General features: G+C 52.9%; 2 protein-coding genes across 2 annotated transcripts in view; one reads left to right on the top strand and one right to left on the bottom strand.

Annotated features, from left to right (window-relative positions):
* MYO1H (myosin IH) overlaps window positions 1–22,796 on the bottom strand; it is a 100,402-nt gene that overhangs the window by 73,181 nt on the left and 4,425 nt on the right. The gene's annotated exons all lie outside the window — the stretch shown is intronic.
* On the top strand, window positions 946–21,868 carry FOXN4 (forkhead box N4). The gene is given in 11 exon segments (XM_006176148.2): window positions 946–1,044; window positions 1,872–1,960; window positions 12,836–12,981; window positions 14,829–14,953; window positions 15,046–15,156; window positions 15,472–15,599; window positions 16,221–16,317; window positions 17,813–17,992; window positions 17,994–18,021; window positions 19,824–20,216; window positions 21,298–21,868. Coding segments are annotated over 10 exon segments (1,554 nt in total). The 5' UTR covers window positions 946–1,044; window positions 1,872–1,874; the 3' UTR covers window positions 21,558–21,868.

The following is a 22,796-nucleotide window of genomic DNA, read 5'->3' as shown; positions in this document are numbered from 1 at the left end:
GGGGGGTCAAACTACGTCGAGGCCCATCTAAGGGGACTGGGGGGACCTTTGTCCGCGCTCGGCCCCGCCGCCGCCCGCCATCCGCGCCACCTTTCCCGCGGCGGGCGCGGGGCGGGGCGGAGCGGCGCGGGCCTGGCGGCGGGGAAGGCGGGAGCGCGGGCGCACCGGCGGGCGGCGGTCCCCAACGACTCCGCTCGGCTCGGCTCGGCTGGCGGCGCGGGACTCCGAGCCCCGCAGCCGTAGGCCGGGCCACGGGGCCCCGCCACGCTCGCTCCGGGCCGACTCACTCTCCACGCGGGACAGGGGCGCGCGGCGCGCAGACCCCAGCCGCCCCCGCGCTCGGCCGCCGCGCCCGGCCCGGCGCCCCCTCCAGCGGTCCCCGCAGGTGGAGGCGCCCGGCGCGAGCGCTCCTGGCTCCGCTGCCCCCTCCCGCCGCGCGCCGCGCCAAGCCGCGCGGGCGCAACTTTCTTAAAGGGACAGGTGGCCGGAATCCGCGTCTACCTGGGGCCACGACTCGGCCTCCTGGCCCATCCCCTCTTTGGGGGACAGAAGGGATTGCAACGGATCTCCGCTGCCACCCACCTCCTTTCCCTGGGCAGTGACGGATTGCAAGTTTTAATGCACTCAGCATCCTTTTGCAACTTAATTCTTACGGCCTAAATCACCCTCCCACTGCTCCTCAACGCATGCTCGCGGGCATGCAGTTGCGGCCACTGTTGGCAAAGTTTGAAGAGGGGTGTCTCCACCCCTGCGCCACACCCCACCCGGAGCCCCGGGGCGCGCAAGGCTCACTGCTGCTGGGAAACGCCCGCTGCAATCCCCTTGACCCTGCCCTGTAACTGACCCTTGGGGAAAAGCCCCCCGCACGGCTACTGCGCATGCTCTGAGCTGGACAGCTCCAGAGAGGGAAATTTAAAAACGGTTCGAGCTGCGACGGCGGCCAAATTGCGGAACGCGAGGGGCGAGCGCGAGGGAGCCCCCCTCCGAAACCCCCACCCTCCCCAGGAGCGCCTGCAGCGGCGGCCCGGCGAGGATCGGCTCCAGGTACCGCCTTGCAGGGTCGGCTTTGCTCCCTCCTCCCGGGCAGTGCCGTGCATTGCATTTCCTGGGGGGAGACCCGGAGCAGGGGTCTCTCTCTGCGGGGGCTACCTCTCTCGACTCCCCTTTTCTCCTTTCCAGGAATCCTTGAATGACTTTTGGGGCGGATCTGAGAGTGTTTAGTGGGTTTCTGTGTTCGTTTCAGGCTTAGAGTTTGAGAAACTTAGGGAAGATTTCTTTTAAAGGCCGTTTGTGTGTAGCAGGAATGGGGGTGTGAGGTGGAGTAGTGGGGATGGTTTTCCAGCAAGGGCATGTGGCATTTCTGAAGGCATTTCCAGGGCGGGATCCCTGCGGGGAACTATTCCCTTTGCAAGGGGAATTTGGATCCCCCAGAGAAAGGTACCTGACACATGAAGCTGTCCTTTTCCATCTCCAAAATAGCCATAAGAGAGCTGCGGATGAAAAATACTAGACTTGGAAGGGAATCAGGTTTTTCTGATTCCCTATTTTGCAAATCAACATTTTCCAAGACTTGACATTTGGAATCTAGAGCCCTCCTCTGCCCCTCTGCCCTTCCCCCATTAATTCGAAAGAACCTGGAATTTCATTCCGTTCTCTTCATTTGCTTCTAAAACCCGTAGAATTGCCTGGGAAAGTGACCTGTGACGCCCAGGAATTCTCTAGTACTTTCTCCCCCAGTACCCCCCCCCCTTTTTTTTTTTAAATGTTCTGTTGAGTTCTGTCCTTCTGAGTTGTGGGAAAACTATGGGTTTTCTGCCCTGTCCACATCATTGCTGATGGGAGCTCTATTTTCTGCTTGTCTTTTCCCCAAGGAGATGATAGAAAGTGACATTTCATCTACGATGTCAGGAATTATTCGAAACTCAGCGCAAAATCACCACCCCTCTGCACAAGAATACAGGTGAGGGCTTCAACACTAACGAACGACATACATATTTTAAGTGTTTAAAGTGTTTCTGTGCTGTTTATGGTTCCTGAAACTGCCCAAGAACTATGGTTATATTAAATCCTGTGACTTTGCAGGAGGTCTCGATTTCAAAGGTGGTCTCTCAGAGAGTGTATGGCTTGTGGCCTGGGCAGTGGGGCCACTGAAAGCCTGCACTCTTTCTTCTCCTCCAAGAGAAGCCCCTTCCCTGGGTGAGAGACTGGGCATCCGGGTGGACGTTAAGATGACAGTAGCAGCTATTCCTTCTCTTCCAGTGGTCTTAACAGCACTCCAGAAAATGCCCCCCAAGAAAGGAGAAAGGGCTTGTCCAAGGTCACACAGCAAAGAGACGCAGGAGGAGAAACAGAAGTATCCCAGGGGCCTCTCTCTCTTGAGCCAGGGAAGGCCTGATCTGATTCCCAGTGCCCCGCCCCCAAGGCAAGCACCGTGTCCATGGGTTGAGGGGGCACAGCCCAGATTATGGAGTGGGGACAGGACAGGGGCTGGCCTGGGAAGAGCCGGCTGTCACCTCAGATCAGCCCTGTTTACCCAGGGGCTGTCTGGCCTCCTGGGGCTACTACGACTCACCAGCCATGCCTTTGGGAAAGACCACAGCCTCCAATTAGAGGGAGGTGGTGGGCCTGGAGGCTGCCTTCTGAGACCCAGATGAGGTCACAAATTCAAACAAATATTTGCTGAGAGATAGCTGTGGACAGGGCTGGAACCCTAGATGTGGACCAGGCACACAGTTGTGGGCACTGACTGGATGGCCAGCTTGGGAGGCTGCTCTGATGAGCCCCCATCGTACAGGTGAGGAAACTGAGGCTCAGAAAAGTGAAAAGGTTTTCCCAAGATCGCGCAACCAAAGACCTCTGGTTTTCCTTTCTCTGCTGGAAAGGATTACATCACAGCAGGTGTAGTGACGGTAGCAAAAGGGTTAGGAGCTTGGCTCTGGAGTCAGTTAGAACCCCAGCTTCTCTGGTTGTGTGGACCTCTCTGAGCCTCAGTTTCCTCATCCATAAAATGGGGACAGAAATAGTGCCCACTGCATAGAGTTGTTATAAAGATTCAATAACAGTTTCAACTCCGGGCAGATCCTAGGGGTCCAGCCTTTCCTATTCACATGGATTCAGGACTGTTTTCTTGTGTTAAACAGCATAAACAGAAGGCAGAATAACAAAATAACAGCAATAATAATAATAATAATGATAATAATAGCTGGTGGTTTCTTAACCCTTTAGTACCTGCCTGCCCTGTGCTGCAACCACCCATGAGAGTAGCACCTTTGTGCCCATTTGGCAGATGAGGAAATCAAGGCTCAGCCAGATTAAATGACTTTAACAAGATGATGCAGCTAGTTATGGGTACAGTGGGGACTTGAACTCTAGGCTGTCCCAACCAGAGGGTACCATGGCCACCACCCCTGTGTCTTACTGGCGAAGGTCACAGGCACTGGAACGGAGGAAGTTGCTCCACCACCTCACGGCTGTGTGACCCTGGACAAGTCACTGCCCCTCTCTGTGCCTCAGTTTCTTCACCTGAGAAACCGAGCAACGAGAGAGCCCAATTCACAGGTCAGTGGGAGGTGACTGTCAGTCCTGGGGAAGAGGGCTTTCCCATGGAAGGAAGCTTTTATGATGATGATTATACAGCGACACCCCCACCCCTTCCAACCACTCATGTTTTTTCCTCCAAATAATAGCCTAGGAGGAGTTTATGGGCTTCTCATTCCCCCTCCCACATCTCCAGAGAATGGCTCCGAGGACCACTCAGGCCGCTGGTGCAGCCTGGTTCCAGCCACCATGCAGCGCTTCACGCAGCCGCCTGTGCCTCCATCCCCAGGGGCTGAGTTTGGCCGTTAACTTTCAATGGCTGTGTGCGGGGTGGGCGGGGGCTGGACGGGCAGCAGCTGGAGGCGGCAGCCCTGTCCCCAGGGAGCTGTCGGGAGTCAGTGGCCGGGCCTCAACAACAAATTGGCAGCAGCATCCCAGCCCGCTGGGGGCCGGGGGATGGGGGCAGCCCTGACCTGGGCAACGGCTAACAGCTCCTGCTCAGCATGGGTTAGTCGGTTTTCCCTTGGCTCAGAACTAGGAGGGAATCCACTCTTCAAGGTGCTGGGAAATCATGAGAGTTATTAAGCACTTACTGTGTGCCAGGCACCTGCTAACTCCTTATCTGGAGGTTGGATCCAACAGTCTCCTTTTACAGATTGGAAAACTGAGGCTCCCCCGGGCCAAGCAGCTCGTTGGTTATCCTTACAGATCCTCATGCCAAGTGTTCACTCCTGAAACCTGCAGCTCCTCCTCTAAAAGAGGAGGTGACTTTGGGCAAAATCCTTTCCCTCTCTGGACAGTGGTTTTCTCATCAGTGAGCCACAGTGCCGGGCACACGGTAAATACTTAATAAATACTCATTGGATGGATGGATAGACAAATGTCACGTGAGAAATAGCACGTCCACAGAAACTCAGGGAAGCTTCACACTCCAGTGATGACAAAATCCTGTCCTGTGGACCAGGGGAGGCAGATCACCTGCCTTTTCTCTTAAGCTTCTGAGTGCACAGAGTATAGGAATGGTTTAACTCCCATTTCAGAGTGGCTCTACCCATTATAACCTCCTTGCTGGTGGGGGGCTTCATCTGGTAGGGGCAATGACCACCTCAACATCTTTACAACCCTTTAGGGTGTTCAGGGTGGCCAGAACAGGTCCTCAGGCTACTGATGGGCAAGGAATGAGAGGCAGCCTTTCTGGGGTGCAGCCGTCCTCTGGGATCTTGTGTCTCCACCTCCAGAAACATGCACAGAGCACGAGCACGCACACCAATTCCCAAGCCAAGTTCTAGGAAGGAAAGATTCTCTTCCAAATTCCTAATCAAATCATTTCACGTTACACTCACTCTTGGCTCATCTGGGGATTTCTGAGCTTGCTAAAATGGCATTTGATTTGCTTTTTCCTGTAAACAGTTACAAAAGATATGTTCGCTAAATAAACAGCTCCGTGAAATGCTTAATCCCTTTTGTGTAAAGGTTGGACCAGAAACTAAAACAGTTTGTGATGATATAACAAGTTTTTACTAACCCCATCTGGAGACGGCAGGTAAAACCTCCTGGTTATAATCACGATGGATGTGCCTCTGCACCACTGGGATGGTGATCTGACACCACTCCCTGCTGTGACAATATTTTCTGGGCAACGCCCTCCTAGTGACCATGAAAAGCCAGAGGAGAGAAGAAAGAAACGAGGTTTCAATACCTGCTGGGTGCTGGGCCCTGTCTTACAGGTTATCTGATCTCATCTTCACCGCTGCCCTCTGTGGTGGGAATAATAATATTATTATTATTATTATTCCATTTTACAGATGGGAAAACTGAGGCACAGAGATGCGACTTATCCAAGGTCACACAGCTCCAAAGGGCTTAAGATAGAATTTGAACCCAAAATAGATGTTCCTTCCATGGCACAACTGCTGTATCAACTCTAAGCAACCCCCCCCCCACACACACCAAGACAGGAAATAAAGGGTTAAATGTGGGCTCTGGACTTAGAAGGCAGGGGGAAATAAGAGCAGAGACACCCAAGGAAAATTAATGAGTGATCTTGGGAGTTTTTGCCATGTCATTCCAGGGGATGGAAAGACTGGGAAATGCTGGACTGGTCTAGGAGGGCTTCCTGGGGGAGGCGGTGTCTGGGGGAGGCTGGGCAGGAAATGGATAGAGATTGGGGGATGCAAGATGGGTTGGAGCTGAACTGGGCTGGAGTCGAGGAGGATCCTTATTCCCTTTCCTACCCCAGCAGGTATGTATTAAATGCCCACAGGGTGCCAGGCCCTGTGCCAGCTGCTGAACAGAATAGAGGGCTTCCCTGCCCTTGTGCTCCTAGAACAGAAAGATTGGAAAGGTATACACGAATACTTCATTGCAAACTGTCAAAATGTTCTCCAGAAGGAACCAAAGGAAGGACCACCAGGGGTGGGGGTGGCCAAGGAGAGCCTCTCCAAGGAGGGAACTTTTTGGCTGAGACCAGAAGCATGAGAAAGAGCCAGCCATGAATAAGTGCATGGAACAACATCCTAGGCAGAAGGAACAGCATGTGTAAAGAGAACATAGAATGTCTGAGGAACTGAAAGACAGCCAGGTTTACCAGAGCAGAGGGGATGGGGAAGGAGATAGCCAAGGGCCAGTTTGTGGCAGGGAGCTAAACTCTTACAACTCGGATGGGTTTTAAGGACACTGACAGGCTCTGATGTCCCTTTTGAAAGGTGACTCTGACTGCTGGGTCTGAAATCCATTCATTCCACAAACACCTGCCTAGCACTCAAACTAAACACTTGAACCATGCCCTCTAGTGGTTTACGTGCCCTGAACCCAGAGGCAGACCCTGTGATCACCTCTGTTCCACACATGAGAAAACAGGTTCAAAGGCAGTCACCTGCACAGAGACCTGCAATAAGAGTGGAGCCAGGACTGGAATCCAGGTCTCCCCAGGCTTACCCGCCCAGCGATCCGCTCTCCTGGCTCATCTTCCATCCCCCCAGCAGCACAGCTGATCAATTAAGGCTATTTTTTTTTTTTAAATATTTTGGAGTGGGGAGGTAATTAGGTTTATTTATTTATTTGTGTTTGGAGGAAGTACTGAGGATCAAGCCCATGACCTCGTGCATGCTAAGCATGTGCTCTGCCACTTGAGCTATACCCTCCCCACCGGCTACTGTTAACTGATATTTTCAGCCTGGTCCCCTGGCTGGTGCAGAATGGTAATCATGGAATCCAGTGGTATCTTGCTTTGCCTGGGGCTACCGCAGGGTCCCCCAACCAGTGGCCCTGTCACCATGCGCTGAGAGGCTGAGGGGTATCCCTTCCCCTCTCTGGGCCTCAACCATCCCATCTGTGAAATGGGTCTGTTAAGTAGCCACCCCACAGGCTGTCAGGAGACAAGGGAGGTCCAGACCTAAGAGGGCTGGCAGGAAGGTGGGCATGTCATGAGGCAGACCTCCCCTCCTGTGCATCCCTAGGTCAATTAGAAAGTTCTCTCCTTGGACAGAAGGAGTTTTGTCTGCCGGCCAGAACAGGGCGTGGCAGGTGGGAGTTCAGGAAGTATTTGTGGAATGAAGCAGATGCTTACTGAGTGTTGGATACTCTGTGGGTGACCCTCTCCACGGAGCCCTCTTCATGCTGAACCCATACTCCCTGGAGGATGTTCACATGAATATGAGCCCTACCATGCGATGCAGTGATGTCCCAGGTGCCCCCCCCCCACCAACCAAACTATCTCCTTCAGTCCTTACAACACCCTATGAGATGGATACAGGGGTTAGCACCCCCTTTGTACACATGAGCAGACTGAGGCTCAGAGAGGCAGGTGATGGTAGACAAATCTCACAGCTTCTAAGTGGCTGGCTAGGATTCAAAGCTGGGTGTGGCAGACCCCAGAGCTTACACTTGTAACCAACTACACAGAAATGCTACAAAAAGAGGGACGCGCGAGCCCTGGGCACAGGCTTTTTCCATCTGGGATGGGAGGACCCGTGCCTTCTGATAAGCCCAGCGCCTTCAGAGCAAAACTCACAAGGGCACACAGGGAACACAGGTCAAGTGATGAGCACATAGTAGGCACTTGAAAACCGGTGACAACATTACTGCACTGATGACAGAGAGTTATCCTGATACTGATGGCCCCATGGTACCACTCACTCCCGAGCAAGGTCTGCCCCCTCTCAGACACTCCGTGCTGCGACCCCTTCCAAATGGGACCGGACCCTTCAGCATCCCACTTCCCGGCAGAGGTCGGCTGCCCACCTCTGAAGTCCCCAACCCCGGGTGGCCCTAGGGGTTGTGTGTCTTAGTGCCCCCCCGCCAGACACTGGGATGGGCTCAACCCCCTTGCATTCCAGGTGGGGAAATTGGGCCCAGGGGAGGTGCTGGGGCAGGTACCTGGGGCCGCTGCTGGGAGGCTGCTGAGGCGAATTCACCTGGCTTGGCCTCACCTTTCCTACCTGTGAAAGGGGGCGATGATGCCCCATAGGGGTGTGCATGTGTTTTTTAACATGGAAAAGATGGATGTAACAGAGCTGTGGAAAGAAGTCCTTCCTGTGTGGGTGGGGAGTAGTGGGTGAACTCTTTTATTCAGAAGACCCTGGCATGCTCCCTAGGTCTTTTTCTTTTCGTTTTGCCCCCAAAGCTCTCCACTGACTAATGAGGACCCCCTGCTGGTGACAAATCCCCCACCTGGTTTGAGACAGATGCCTCCTCAGGGCTCCTAAAGGGAACTAATAGTTGAACCTGTTTTTTCAGCAGAAAACTAGGTGCTTCATTTGACCTCATGCTTAAGTGAACTCTTACATTCTCCTCAGCCCCCCACGGGTAGGTGCTATTATTATTCCCATTTTATACATGGGGAAACTGAGGCCCAGGGCAGCAGACAGTCACACAGCCAGGAAGAGTTCAGGCCCAGGCCCGCCTGCCTTGGGGCTCACACCTGCTCCTCCCCAGAGTGCTACTCTGCCTTCCTAGAGCCCTCGGGCCAGGAGGGCCCTGAGCGAACTTCTCCTCTCCCACAACTGCTTTATAGATGGGGAAACTGAGGCCTGAAGAGGGAAGGGGCTTGTCCAAGATGATAGAACTTTGGAAATGCAACCGGGTGTTTAACTGCAGACGGCTCCCAGGAGTTACAGGGTCTTTGTATCCAAAGGGATCTTGGAGGTTGCTTAAGCTCATCTTTCATCCAACAGGGGCCAGACAGGTCTTCCCTTGGCTCCCACTTGAATGCTCCCAGGACAGAGAGCTCACTACCTCATGAGATGCCTTAGTATGTGGCTCCCATTTTTACAGAGCCCTTCCCCCCAACTTCCTCGCTGGTGCGGGGTGGGGTGGATGACTCTTTTATAACAAAATCTAATAAAACTTAACCTTCCATGAAATCAGCCCCTAAAATGTCCAAATCCAAATCAAACACCCAGTTGTTTTTACCTTGCCTTGTTTCTAGCAAGGGTCTCATGATTCTACTCCAAGCTACTTGGGACTCTTCAGAAAAGCTCAGGAAGTGCTCAAGGTCTCCTGCAGACGCCCAGGCTCTGTGGGTGGCCGGCCTCCCCGGAGCCATAATGTCTGGAGCTGCCTTAAGGGCCTTGTCAGTGTCCTACTTGGCCATCAGGGAATGGAGATGAGTTACTCAGACCAAGCATGTTAATAAAACCTGAGTGCACTATAAAAAAAAAAAAAAAAGGCAAGGTAAAAACACTGCAGATTTGTCCATCAAGATTAAAGAATGTTCCAGAACACTGCCACCTCATAGAATGTTCCATGATGTTGGAAGTGTTCCCCATCTGTGCCATCCAGTACTGCAGCCACTGGTCACATGTGGCCGCCGAGCACTTGAAATGTGTCTGGCATGATGAAACTGAATCTATAATTTTACTGAATTTAAATTTCAGTAGCCACATGTGGCTTCCTATTGGCCAGCACAGTGTCAGGATTTTCTAGAACTCACAGAACAGAGTTCTTCAACCATTCCCTGCAAGGCAGGGAGAGAGGATGGTGGGGCTGAAATCAACCCAGTCTAGATGGGCCTGTTTCTCCCTGGCCTCAGTGTCCCCATCTGCCAAATGGGATGGCAGTAATGGTAACATCCCTACCTGATCAGGCTCTTGCGAGGATGCCACAAGATCAGTCATGTTACCCACTTCAGTTCAGGGCGGGGTGCACCCCAGGGACTCACTCACCCCAAACTGTGTCCACAGGCTGTAATGAAATTCAATTTTATTTAACTAAAAAATTAAATAAAATTAAGCTGGGCCTTTCACCTCCTACCTAGGTGCCAGGGCAGTGGGGGTGGGGCATCTGGACAGCCAGATCTGTTTGCTCACTTCTCCAATCCATGAGTATTTATTGAGCACCCACTGTATGCCTGGCCCATTTTGATGGGCCCTGGGAGTACCGCTCGTCCCTCAGAGGGTGGGTGTGAGGTTCCTGCTTCAGCATCAGGCTCTCCTGAGGCCGCCTGCAACCAGCAGTGGACTCAGACCCTGTCCTAGCCTCCTCCCCACCAGACCTGGGGGTGAAGCCCCTGACCTCTCTGGGGACATCAGCCAAGTCCAGGAGAAGGTGGAGGCTGGTGGCCCACTAGGGTGCTCCCTGGGCCTCAGAGAAATGGGGGTGCAGGTGGGGGGATGCTGACAGATCCAGAGAAGGAGAAAGAAAGGCATCCTTTGTGAAAGAATGCAAGGTACGCAGGTGCAGAGGAAGGCACGATAGAGGTGTGCTGGAGGAGGTGGGAACAACCCCAGGGCCCAGCATGGGCTATGCCCATGTCAAAGCATGGTCACCTGAGCTGGCTGAAGGGTGGGGCGGGGGCCATGGCTCCCCAGCACTGGGCCGAGGGGAGCCTGGGTTAACTGCTTTCATCCCCTGAAAGCCTGACTCAGTGGCTCTGAGCATCCATCCCTGCTGGTGGGGACACAGAGATGATGGATATATGAGTGTGTGGGTTGAAGACGTGTCTGGGGGAGGTTAGGGAGCCCTGGGTGCCACGTCAGAGAGAGAAGGGGCAGAGGGGGAGGATGGACGTTCACTAAGAGCCTCTTATGAGTGCTTTGCCTCTGCCACTGTTACCCCACTCGGCAGATGCGGAGACAGGCTCAGGGAGGTTTGGAAGCACATCTGATGTCAGAGCCCAGAGCTTCAGTGTACTTCTGGTCCCCTGAGGACCTGACTAATACTATCATTAATATTAACATTAACGATAGCGAAGTCAGAAATGGTTCCAAGGCTTGATACGCAATAATACATTTAATCCTCACAATATCCTATGGGATAGGAACTCTTATTTATCCCCATTGTACAGATCAAAAACTGAGGCCCAGAGAGGTTAAGTCAGTAGCCCAAGGACACACAGGGAAGTGAAAATCAGGATTAGAACCAGAGCCCACGCGCTTTTGTTTTTTGTTTTGTTTTGTTTGTCTGCTTGTTTGTTTAGGGGAGGGAGGTAATTAGGTTTACTTATTTATGAAAAAAAAATTTTTAATGGAGGTACTGGGGATTGAACCCAGGACCTTGTGCATGCTAAGCACATGCTCTACTACTGAGCTACACCCTCCCCCTAAAGAGCCCACGCTCTGAACCAGTGGGTGTACTGCCTTTCAGATTCTCCCACCACCAGAGAGACTGGGGATTGACAAGCCCCTCTTCCTACGATTCGGGGGCGCTGGTGGGGCCCTCACCTTAAGAAACTTGCCAGTAGGGCCTCATCCTCACTCCTCCCTGTGGCCTCAGTGTCAGGCAGAGCAGCAAGGGCAGTGTGGAGCTACAGCAGTTTACTGGGCAGGAGTGGGGCTCGCATCACCAGATGCTGGGAGGTCGGCGGGCTGTGGGATGAGGAGGGCTGGGTGGGGCCGGCCAGGCTCCCCGACGGCAGGCAGCACACCAGGCCCTGCCCCTCAGCCTCACCCCATGGTCTCCCTGGGCCCGAGGGGACAGATGGCATCCACCAGGCCTGGCCCGTGGCTGTCACTCGTCCAGATGAGTTATGAGCGGGTCGAATGGGCGGCAGCTGGGGGGGGGGGCTGTAAAAACAATTGCATGGAGACCCCAGGACAATAGGAACCACGTGCCACGGGGGCAACAGTCGTTTGTCACACAATGGGCCACCAGGGGACAGCAGCCAGGCCAACTGCTGCCACCAACACGGGCCGGCTGGGTTTTCAAATCATCTCCAGGCCCTGTTTTCCTACGAGGCAGCCAATCGCCGGGGCAGCCAGGCCGTCACCTGATGCCAGCTTGGTGGGCTGAGGGCCCAGGCCCTGCGACAACCCAGCAGCGGGAGCCATGGCAACGCTAATTGTGGCCCTAAAACACAGGGAAAGAGAGCGGGCGAGATGGGAAGGAGAGGGGAAGAGAGACGGAGGAAGAGGAGGAGAGGGAACACCGGCTGGGGCAGCCATGCAGGTGGCAGGAGGGGGTAGAGGCGGATGCCCCCACAGGGTCCACTGTCACGTGCGGGAGAAAAGCCACAGGCTGCATCTCTCACCCCGGCTCTACTTGGACCCAGGATGCCTATTTCTGAAACTTGGAGTTTAAAATTCGGACAGTGGGCCTCTGGGCATCAGACCAGAAAGTGTGTGGCCAGCAGGGCCTCATCTGGCCCCGGGTGGCAGGCAGTGATGGGCCTGGCGTGGGCTCCTGACAGTTCTGCTGCCACCTTACAACGTGGACGAGATGCTGCTGGGCGTGTGGTGAGCATGACTTCAAGGGTGCTGGGGTGCCACAGTTACCCCAAATTGGGGTACCTGCCTGGAATCCTTGATGGGCACTTTGTCTTTCCATAGAAAGCGATGTTTTCGCTAATGAATGGGTTGAGGGGTGGTGAACGTGGATCCTAACTGGACCCTCTAGGGTCTGCCTGGGGTCACGGTGAAGAGTTCAGGCATCGGGCCACATGGCCCGGCTTCCAGCCCCACCACTTCCTGTTCCTTGGGTGAGTGACTCTGAGCCTCAGTTTCCCCATCAGTGAAATGGGAATAATAGCACCTGCCCCCTCAGGTGACTGGGTGTGTTCAATGAGTTAATACCCGTGAAGGAATTGATACAGTGCTGGCACATAGTAAGTGCTCAACAAACCTTAGTGTTGAGTATTGGGGGATGGGAACCAAGTACAATATGTTAAGTGAATAAATGAAGGGAAGATTTGAGGATGGGCGAGCTGGCTGCTCAAGGGAAATCCCTGGGGATGGGCAGCTTGGAAGATTAGAATGGCTTGGGGAGGGGAGAGACCAAGGGGGTGATTCCAGAGGTAGGGGAGCCCCCCACAGGGGCTGGCCCGAGCTCCCCGCCCCACCCAAGCTCCTGCTCCTCCCTGCAGACTCCTGGCCTCCACCGGCGATGACGACCTTCCTGGGGACCTGCAGTCACTGTCATGGCTCACGGCCGTGGACGTGCCACGACTGCAGCAGATGGCGAGCGGCCGCGTGGACCTGGGAGGCCCCAGTGCACCGCACGCGCACCCAGGTAGGCTCAGAGGCAAGGCGGGTGGCGTGAGGGTGGTGCTGGGGAAGGGTGACACCCAGCACTGACAACCACTGCTGTGTGGCCCTGGCCAGGTTACTCCCTCTCCATCTCTGGGCCTGTTTCTCCTTCTGTAAAATGGGACTCCTGCCTTCCTCAGAGGGATGTGTTCATTCATTTGCTCACTGCTGTGTGTCAGGCCCAATGTGCGCTCAGGTGTCAGTGAACAAAAAAGACAGACCCTCCCCCTTCCCTGGGACACCCCGAACCCCTAGAGCAGTCGGCAAACTACAGTCCCCAGAACCATGTGCAGCCGCTGGCCTGTTTTTGTCCAGCCTTTGTGTTAGGAATGCTTTTACATTTTTCAAGAGCTATGAAAAAGCAAAGAAGACAGAGATCATGTGGCTGGCAAAGCCTCAAAGATTTGCTCTCTGACTCTTCACAGATATACTTTGACTTCTTCAAAGAAAGTGCTGGGCGCAGGGCCCGGCACACAGTAGGTGCTCAATAAACGGCAGTTAGTTGCAGTCATAGCAAGAGGACTAAACGTTTAGGGACATGGAAAGTGTTGAAGAAAACCTATCACCAGAAACAAACACCGCAGTACCTTAAAAGCACCAATTGTTGAAAACAACAGGGCCCTACGGTAGAGCACAGGGAACTGTATTCAATACCTTGTAATGGCCTATAATGAAAAAGAATATGAAAAAGAATATATATATATGTATAATTGAATCACTATGCTGTACACCAGAAACCAACGCAACATTGTAAATCAACTACACTTGAATTTCTAAAAAGTACCAGTAGTTGAAAAATTAATGTCTAGGAGTATTTCTTTCACTGGACAACTTTTTCTCACCTTAAACATCAGTAGCAGGGGTCAGCAAACTTTTTCTGTAAAGGGCTGGTCAGTATTTTAGGCCTGGGAGGCCGTGTGGTCTCTGCTGAAACGATTCAGCTTGCCCCTGCAGGACAAAACCAGCCACAGACAAACAATCTGTAAATGACTGGATGTAGCTGTGTGTCAATAAAACTTTATTGACAAAAACATGCTGTGGGCTGATTTGGCCTGGTGGCCAGTAGTCTGTCCATTTCTGATCTAGAACCCCAAGGTTCTAGACCCCAAGCTTGTGACCTTGGGTGAGTGCCTTCCCCTCTGATCTGTTTCCTTATCTGCAACGAAGAGAGAACAGAACTCCCCTGATGGGGTGTTATGAGGACACCATGCAGAAAGTACCTTGCACACAGTAGGTGTTCAATAGATGGTAACTGAAATAAGGAAGCCCCTTCCTTCACTGCATCACTGCACACCTCCTGTGTACCTGTCACTCTGCCAGGGGTTGGGAGCACTGAGTCATATAAAATGTGGTCCTGGCTCTCGGGGAGCTGAGGATCTGGTCAGAGACAGAGGACGAGGCAGACAGACCCTTCAAGGCACAAAGGATGAGCCCAGGTGGCAGCCAGAACTCAGAGGAGAGCTGAAGGTCAGGGCAGGATTGTCTTGTACATCAGCTTTCTTTGATTGGTGGTGGCTGCCTAAAATCAGGCTGGTGTAAGGAGAATCTGTGATAGATCAGCAATGTCTATCCCAGGTCCAGCACAGAAGAAAGAGGTACGTATGATATTCCTGAGCTAATCCTTGGCAGAGGGGCAGGTAGGAACCTGCAGCTGGTAGGAACCCACTCTATACCAGTATACCTAGAGAAGTGATTTGCCATGCACCTACTATGTGCCTGATCCCAAGGGTGGGGGGTGGCTCCATTCTCTGGGGATGCCCAGGGACTGGGCTGTCCCTGCCCACAGACACCATTCCCCAGCCCAGGCATCTCTATGTTTCCCTCTTGCAGGTGCCTTGGCCAGGACAGCTGACCTGCATATGGGAGCTGCCCCAGGTCCCCTGCTCCACAGCCCAGCGGGCATGGCTCCCCAAGGTGTGCTGGGTCTGGGTCCCATGGCCAACCATGGAGCCAGTGTAAGTGCCACACAGGGGTCAGGGAGTGAGGGGGGTGTCCTCCAGGGCTGGGGTCTCCCCCAACCCTCTGTCTCCTCTCCCGGACCCAGCAGATGAACCAGTTCCCTGTGGGGGGCCAGCCCTCATCCAGCCTGCAGGACCCGCCACAGCTATACTCTCCCACCTCCCAATCACCGTTCCCGCTACACCCGGGTGTCCAGCAGGTACTGGGGGCTTGGAGGGGCCCTGGAATCAAAGGCAAACCCTCCTGGTTTGGGCTGGCCAGGGACCACTCTGAGTCTCAGTTTACCCACCCGGAACACGGGAATAACATTCTCCAGTAGGCCCATGTCATGGGGTTGTTCCTTCGCTTCCGCCCAGAACCCTGCAGTGGGCAGAGACAAGGTTGTCTGCTGGGGTGTAAACCCTGCATCTCGCTTTTCGAGACTGGGTGGGGGTATGGTCACTGTGAGTGACTTCTGCTCTCTCTCACTATCTCTATCTCTTCTGCCACCCTCCCCGTCCCTGCCTATGAGAAGTGCGCTCCCGTGGGCCTGTACGGCTCCCCGTTTGGTGCACGGCCTCCCTACCCCCAGCCCCGCATGGCTGTTCATTCATCTCAGGAACTGCACCCCAAACACTACCCCAAGCCCATCTATTCATACAGGTGAGGTCCAGGGGGGCCAGGACTGTGGGGGGCTGGGGGAGGAGAGGTGTGAGGGCACCTCAGACAGCTGGGTGTGGTGGCCCAGGCTTTTGGGGAGTGGGGAACCCCCAGAGGGACCCATTTTTAAGAAAAACCATCATGTGGTCTATCAACACCCAGGGTTGAGAGCCCACTCCAGACACTGAGCCTGGCACTCCACTCTGTCATTCACACGCTGTGTGGCCTTGGGGAAGTGGCTTGGCCTCTCTGAGCTTCAGTTCCCTTTGATGTAAAAAGTCATCAAAATAATAGTATTTGCACTTCATAAGGGGAGGCGGGTAAGCAATCTAGTTAAAATCTTAAGGCCCACAGACACTGATGCTGGGAAAGATTAAAAGAGGAAAAGACAAGGTTTCTCAAATCAGTACCTATGGCTGCACTCAGGATTGAGGAGAAGGGCAGAGGGTGGGAAAGACGGAGGACAGGAAAAGGTATTGAGGGCTAATACTATGAGTATGTAGGGGCTAGTACCGATGGGGTTCAGCAGGGCAGAATTCCCGGCAGAGGGGACCTTGGGCTGTCAGCCTGAGGTCACAGGCTGACCTCACACCTGGCCTGCCCCACCCCGCCTTTTGCCTCCAGCTGTCTGATCGCCATGGCCCTAAAGAACAGCAAGACAGGCAGCCTGCCCGTGAGTGAGATCTACAGCTTCATGAAGGAGCACTTCCCCTACTTCAAGGTGAGGGGGTCCCAGCCAGGGTAGGGGTGCTGGAGCTGCCCCGAACTCTCCCTGGCACTGCCAGAACCCAGGGCTGGCCCTGGGCCAAACTGGGCCACCCTTTCAGTCCTCCATAGACACCTGCAATGCGCACTCACACAGACCTGGGCCAAGAAATCCAGAAACAAAGGGGACATTTGAGCTGGGCTCTGACGGGTGAAGAGGAGTTCACCAAGTATCTCAGGGGGCCAACCTAGTTATTCAGCACAGACTCAGTAAAATATAATGATGCAAAACAGACCTGGCAAGAACCTTCACCGCTCTGAGCCTCAGTTTCCCTCTCTGTAAGATGGGGAGAATGCCCAGCCAGCTGGCAAGGTTAGTGAGGATCCACATGTAAAGGCGCTGGCAGCTCCTGGCACCTGGTTGGCCATTAGTAATGTTATCCTTGTTGGCATCAAAGAGGAAAAAGGCGACAGTGATCAGAGAGTACCAAGCTGTGGGGGGGATCCCTGGCCTGGACAGTGTCCTTAGCAGATATATTGCAGCACAGTGGTGTGTGTGTGTGTGTGTGTGTGTGTGTGTGTCTGAGAGAGACAGAATGAAATGAATAGGGCATGAGATGCGCAGCAGTGTCTGGTTACCTAACAACAAAGTCTGAGCATTCAAAAATGATTGGCTTTTATATCTGCAGCAACGCAGATGGACCTAGAGATTATTATACTGAGTGAAGTCAGACAGAGGAAGACAAATATCATACAATACCACTTTTATGTGGAATCTAAAAAATGATACAAATGAACTTATTTGCAAAACAGCAACAGACTCACAGACATAAAAAATATATCTAGTTACCAAAGGCGAAAGGGAGGGGGGAGAGATAAATTAGGAGTTCAGAATTAGCAGATACAAACTACTCTATATAAAATAGATAAACAACAAAGTCCTACTGTATAGCACAGAGAACTATGTTCAATATCCTGTAATAAACTATAATGGAAAATAATCTGAAAAAGTATATATATACATATATATGTGTATATATATGTATATATATGTGTGTATATATATAAATACTGAACTGAATCACTATGCTGTACACCAGAAACTAACACAACATTGTAACTCAACTATACTTCACAAAAAATAGAGAAAATTGTATCAACAAGGAAAAAATGATCAGCATTTAATATACTCGACCAGTTACCCAGTATCCGAGTATCGCCATTTGCTTGCTTCCTGAGTGGGAGAGAGGGTGAGAGATCCGGCAGCCCTGGGCCTGGTCCTCGTGTGGTAACCATTGCCTGGAGCTTTAATCAGGGCGCACTCCCCTCCTCGCCATCCCCCTCCATGTGCCACAATCCCCACTGCTCTTTCTTGTCTTCCCAGCTCGAGGTTGAGCGTTGGACACTGATGTTCTCCCCCTGCCCCTCTAGGCCTGAGGCTGAGGGGGAGGGGGAAGGTTTAGAGGGACATCCCTGCAGTGGGCTTCCCATGTGCCCATTTCTCCCCATAGACAGCGCCTGACGGATGGAAGAACTCGGTGCGGCACAATCTGTCCCTGAACAAGTGCTTTGAGAAGGTGGAGAACAAGACGGGTGGCTCCTCGCGCAAGGGCTGCCTGTGGGCCCTGAACCTGGCCCGCATCGACAAGATGGAGGAGGAGATGTACAAATGGAAGAGGAAGGACCTGGCCTGCCATCCACCGGAGCATGGCCAACCCCGGTGAGGCCCGGGCGCCCCGCCACACACACACACACACACACACACACACCCCGCCCAGCTCTGCCTGGTGACCGTCCCCCTTCCCCACTGTGAAATACACCTCCCCTCCCCTCCCCTCCCCAGTCAGTTGAAGGGTCTGGTCAGAAACATACAAAAAGCTATTGAATCTCACTAACAATCCTGGTTTCTTCCCTAGAAATTCCGAACGAAACAACCATGGGAAAGCCTGGCCATGTTGGTGCAGATTCCAAAAATAATAAAACAATAACACCCAGTGTGGGCTAGGATGTGGAGAAATAGGCATCATCCTGCACAATGGGTGGGAACATCAGCGGTGAAACTTCTCCAGGGCAAAGGAATCTATCAAAACCCTGCAAACTTGGTCCCCCAGTTTGGTCCACTTATTCTACTTCTGGCTGTTTATGCAGAAGACATCAAAGATTTGAGCAAAAGGTGTATGAACAAAGTTATCCATCATGAAGTTATTCTGAATAGTAAAAAATTGAAAGCAACCTAGGGGATTATTTAAATAGATATAAATGTTATACTGTGCAAGTATTAGAGATAAACTATTTTTAGGAGCATAAAGAAATGATCCCAATACAGTAAGTGGAAAAAGGCAGCTTATGCATCTATATACACAGCATGATCACATTTTAAGATGCATTTATATCCACACGCATCTCTATGTATAGTGTATATATATATACATACACATATACACACACGTATAAATCTATAAATATATACACACACACCTGCACATATACTTGCATGCACACACAGACTAGAAGAAACTAAAATCTTTACTGTGAATGGAGACCACTGATAATGTTCATATTCTTCACATGACCTCTACTTTTATATTAGAATAAAATGCTGCACCTGTTTTTTTTTTAAATTAAGAGATGTGAAGCAGGGGACAGACAAGTGACATATGAATGGAGAGAGAGACATGGAAGGCTGATCCCACCCAGCCTTAGGGATATTTGGCCTGGCCCTATGGCTATCTGGGTGCTTGAGGTTTGGGTCTGCGGAACAATTCAATGAGAGAAGGTGCATAACAGGATCCAGGGAGGCCCTCCACTGAGGGGGTACAGCATGATGCCCACCCCATGGAAAGCTCTGGGGTTCGACTTGAGACCCAGGGCCCATCCTGACACATACTTAGATCCTGGGCAGGCAGTTTCACCTTCTAGATTCTAAGTATCCTTGTTTCTAAAATGGGTGCAACCCAAATAGATCCTGGGAGCCTAGTGGTCCAGTCTCAAATCTGTGTTACAGTCCATGAGATACAAGCCAACCATCAAAAATAATTTAAGAGTAATTTCAGTCTTGTTTATATCCAAGAGCATGAAGGAGGATCCAATTTCTAATCCAGTGATGCTTCTTCATGTCTCTTTAGTAGCAGGGAGTGGCGAGGGCCCCATGTGTGTTAATAACTTTTGTCCCAGGCTGGATGGAATCTGTAATCTCTGTCTTATCTCCCTCTTGTAGGGCTGTTATGAGGTTTAAGTAAAGTTCTAGGTCACAGGATTGTCCTCTGAGGTGCTGTCCCAGTGAGAGGAGCCAATGTCTTCTGAGGCTCCTCTCATTCCTTAAAGTCCCTACATCATATGTGATTTCATTACATTTCCACAACCCTATGTAGAGTGTGTGTGCCATCTTGGAGATGAAGACACTGAGGTTCAGAGAGTCCAAGAGGGCTGCTAAAATCACACAGGTAGTAACACTGGGATTTGAACCCAGGCCAGGAACTGTAGGGTGGCTTCTGCTGACTGACCTCTCCCATTTGCCTGCAGAGGAGCTGGACAAGCTGATCTCGGACCGGCCAGAAAGCTGCCGACGCCCCGGCAAGCCAGGGGAGCCTGAGGCCCCCGTGCTGACCCACGCCACCACGGTGGCCATGGCCCACAGCTGTCTGGCCGTCTCCCAGCTCCCACCCCAGCCACTGATGACCCTGTCCCTGCAGTCGGTCCCCCTGCACCACCAGGTCCAGCCCCAGGCACATCTTGCCCCAGACTCTCCTGCCCCGGCCCAGACCCCACCCCTGCATGCCCTGCCGGACCTCAGCCCCAGCCCCCTCCCCAACCCCGCCATGGGAAGGGCTCCGGTGGACTTCCTCAACATCAGCACTGACATGAACACTGAGGTGGACGCCCTGGACCCTAGCATCATGGACTTCGCTCTGCAGGGTGAGGCCGGAGGAGGGGCTGATGGGAACAGAGGGGGACAGGTAGACTGGGGGGGGGGGCAAGAAAGATCGAGGAGGACAAGGAAGAGGGGGACTGTCTGCATTTACCCCGCAGTTCGTTCCTTCAACAAACACTTCCCAACCACCTAATCATAGCGAATTACAGCAAGCATTTAATGCGCGCTGACTGTATGCAAGGCCTTGTGCCAAGCACTTCAGAGACATCAGCCCATCTCAGCTGGCAACAGTCCCGGGAGGTCACTGCCGTTTTCTGTCCCCATTCTGCCAATGAGGAAACCGACACAAAGAGAAGTCACTGGCCTGAGGCTGCCCAGCTAGTAAGTGGCAGAGCTAAGATTTCAACCCAGGTCTCTCTGACCTCAAACTTTCAACCAGTAACTGCCTCAACTGGCACTGGCCAACCTCATGCCAGGTCACACTCTGACCCACTGCCTGCCACGTGGTCATTCTCACTACACGGGGAATGAATGAATGGATGAATGAATGGACAAGGGAAGTTAGCCTTCAGTGAAGGCTCAGGGTCCATCCATTCCCCCACACCTGTGCACCTACTATGTGCCAGCCAACGGCCAAGAAATCGTCTGCCTTCAAGGAGTTCCATGACTAGTGAGGGAAAAGGACAAGTTAGCAGGTCAGCTAGTGAGCAAGTCAGTAAGTTAGTTATGATATAGGTATGTTTGAACCACCCTGCCTCTCCCCCTGGATTATTGTGCAAATAAAACATGCCGAGGAAACCTTGGCTTTGACCGTGATGATACTGCTTAACGGGGGCTAAGTGCTTCCCACACATCCCCTTGTTTAAGTCGCTAGTTCAAGGAGGTGGAGTCTCTGATTACCTGATTTCATTCCCAGGAGCCCGAGGCTCCGAGACGGAAGTGACTTTCCCGGGGACACCCAGTGGGGAGGGAAGGGACAGGGCTGGCACTCTGGCTCCTCCACGTGGCCCTGAAACACATGACTTTAAGCCCACACTTGGTCTTTGCCTCTACCTTAAGACAACATTTGAATTCGGGTCTGTCTGACATGAAGCCAGCTCACACACATGCTCTTTTCTTTGAAAGGGAACCTCTGGGAGGAGATGAAGGATGAGGGCTTCAGCCTGGACACGCTGGGGGCCTTCGGAGACTCCCCACTTGGCTGTGAGCTGGGGCCCTCGGGCCTGACCCCCGTCTCCGGAGGCAGCGACCAGTCCTTCCCAGACCTGCAAGTGACCGGTCTCTACGCCGCGTACTCGACCCCGGACAGCATGGCCACGTCAGCCGCCACCTCCTCCTCTCAGTACCTGGGCACCCCGGGGAACAAGCCCATAGCCCTGCTTTGAGCTGACGGCCTCGCCTGCCCCAGGACCTGGGCCCCAGAAGGACGCTCACTAAGCCAGGTGCTCCTGGAAGAAAGGCCTCTCACCCTTCCACAGGCCTCTGGATGTTTGGTGAGGCTGCTGGCTGAACCTCACCTCCCCGGGAAGCTTCTGGAGGCTCTCCAAGTCAGAAGGACAGAGGAGAGTGGACAAGCATCCTGGCCTCCCCCATCTCCCTGACACTCCTCTGAGGGCTGGTCATGCTGAGAACAGGTTTGCTCTAGCTTTCTTCCCTGCTGGCTCCTGAAACCACCTGCAGCCCACTTTGGGACACACTGGCGCACCACAGAAACACCCAGCGGGAAGGCCTTTAATTTATTGTTATGGGATGAAACACCTGTCTCAGCTACCAGCAGACAGGCCCTGAGGCTGGGAGTGGAGCTGCTGACTGTCAAAATTCTCTTAGACCAGAGCAGGTTGACCTCTGAAACGGGCACCTGCCCCGCCGGCCTCCAGGCCCCCTTCTCCCGTAGTCTGCTAGGGTTTCCTAGAGCAAGTCCCTGGGCCACGCCGGGCACAGTGACTCTGCGTACTTTTATTTATATTTATTGGATCCCACCCACACCACCTCTTCCAACCCAGCCCGTGGCTCCTGGAACGAGATGCCGTGGTCCCTACCCGATCCAGGCAATCCTAACTCCCCAAATTATCCATCAGTCACGTCTCCAACTAGCTGTTCAGCCCTTTGCAGCTTGGGGCTGGTTTCTAGAGCAAACAAGCACTTTTGATACTGGGAAATATCCTATTTTTTAACAATTAGAGACCGAGTATTTTTGTAACTGTTCAGCCATGATTCGAATCTCTTGCCATGTGCCCCTAAGAGGGGAGGCACCAGAGTTGTGAGTTCTGGGGGCTTCAAATCAGGGTGGGAATGGAGGGATGGGGAGGGAAGTGTTGTTCTAGACTTTAAGACACTTCTGATGGTAAGAAAGTCAACTGTGAACCAGGTAACACTTGAGCCACGCAGTGACCTGGGGCTGAGGAAGCTGCGATGCAGAGTATTTATGGGCACCTGGTGGCCTGTCTCATTGCCCCATGACCTTGCTTATGTCTTTTTCCCCAAGTGGCGGGTTCTGCAGACAGTCGGGTTAGTGGGGACCTCAGTGAGCACGCTGGGAAAAGAGGCATTAACTAGGGACCATCCAGCTAAGTTGAGACAGAAAAGCTACAGCGGTGGCTAATACCACTGTCCTCTCCTGACCA

Source organism: Camelus ferus, chromosome 32 (genome assembly GCF_009834535.1).
Source record: "Camelus ferus isolate YT-003-E chromosome 32, BCGSAC_Cfer_1.0, whole genome shotgun sequence".
Taxonomy (NCBI): Eukaryota; Metazoa; Chordata; class Mammalia; order Artiodactyla; family Camelidae; genus Camelus; species Camelus ferus.
This window is presented reverse-complemented; position numbering and strand designations above follow the sequence as displayed.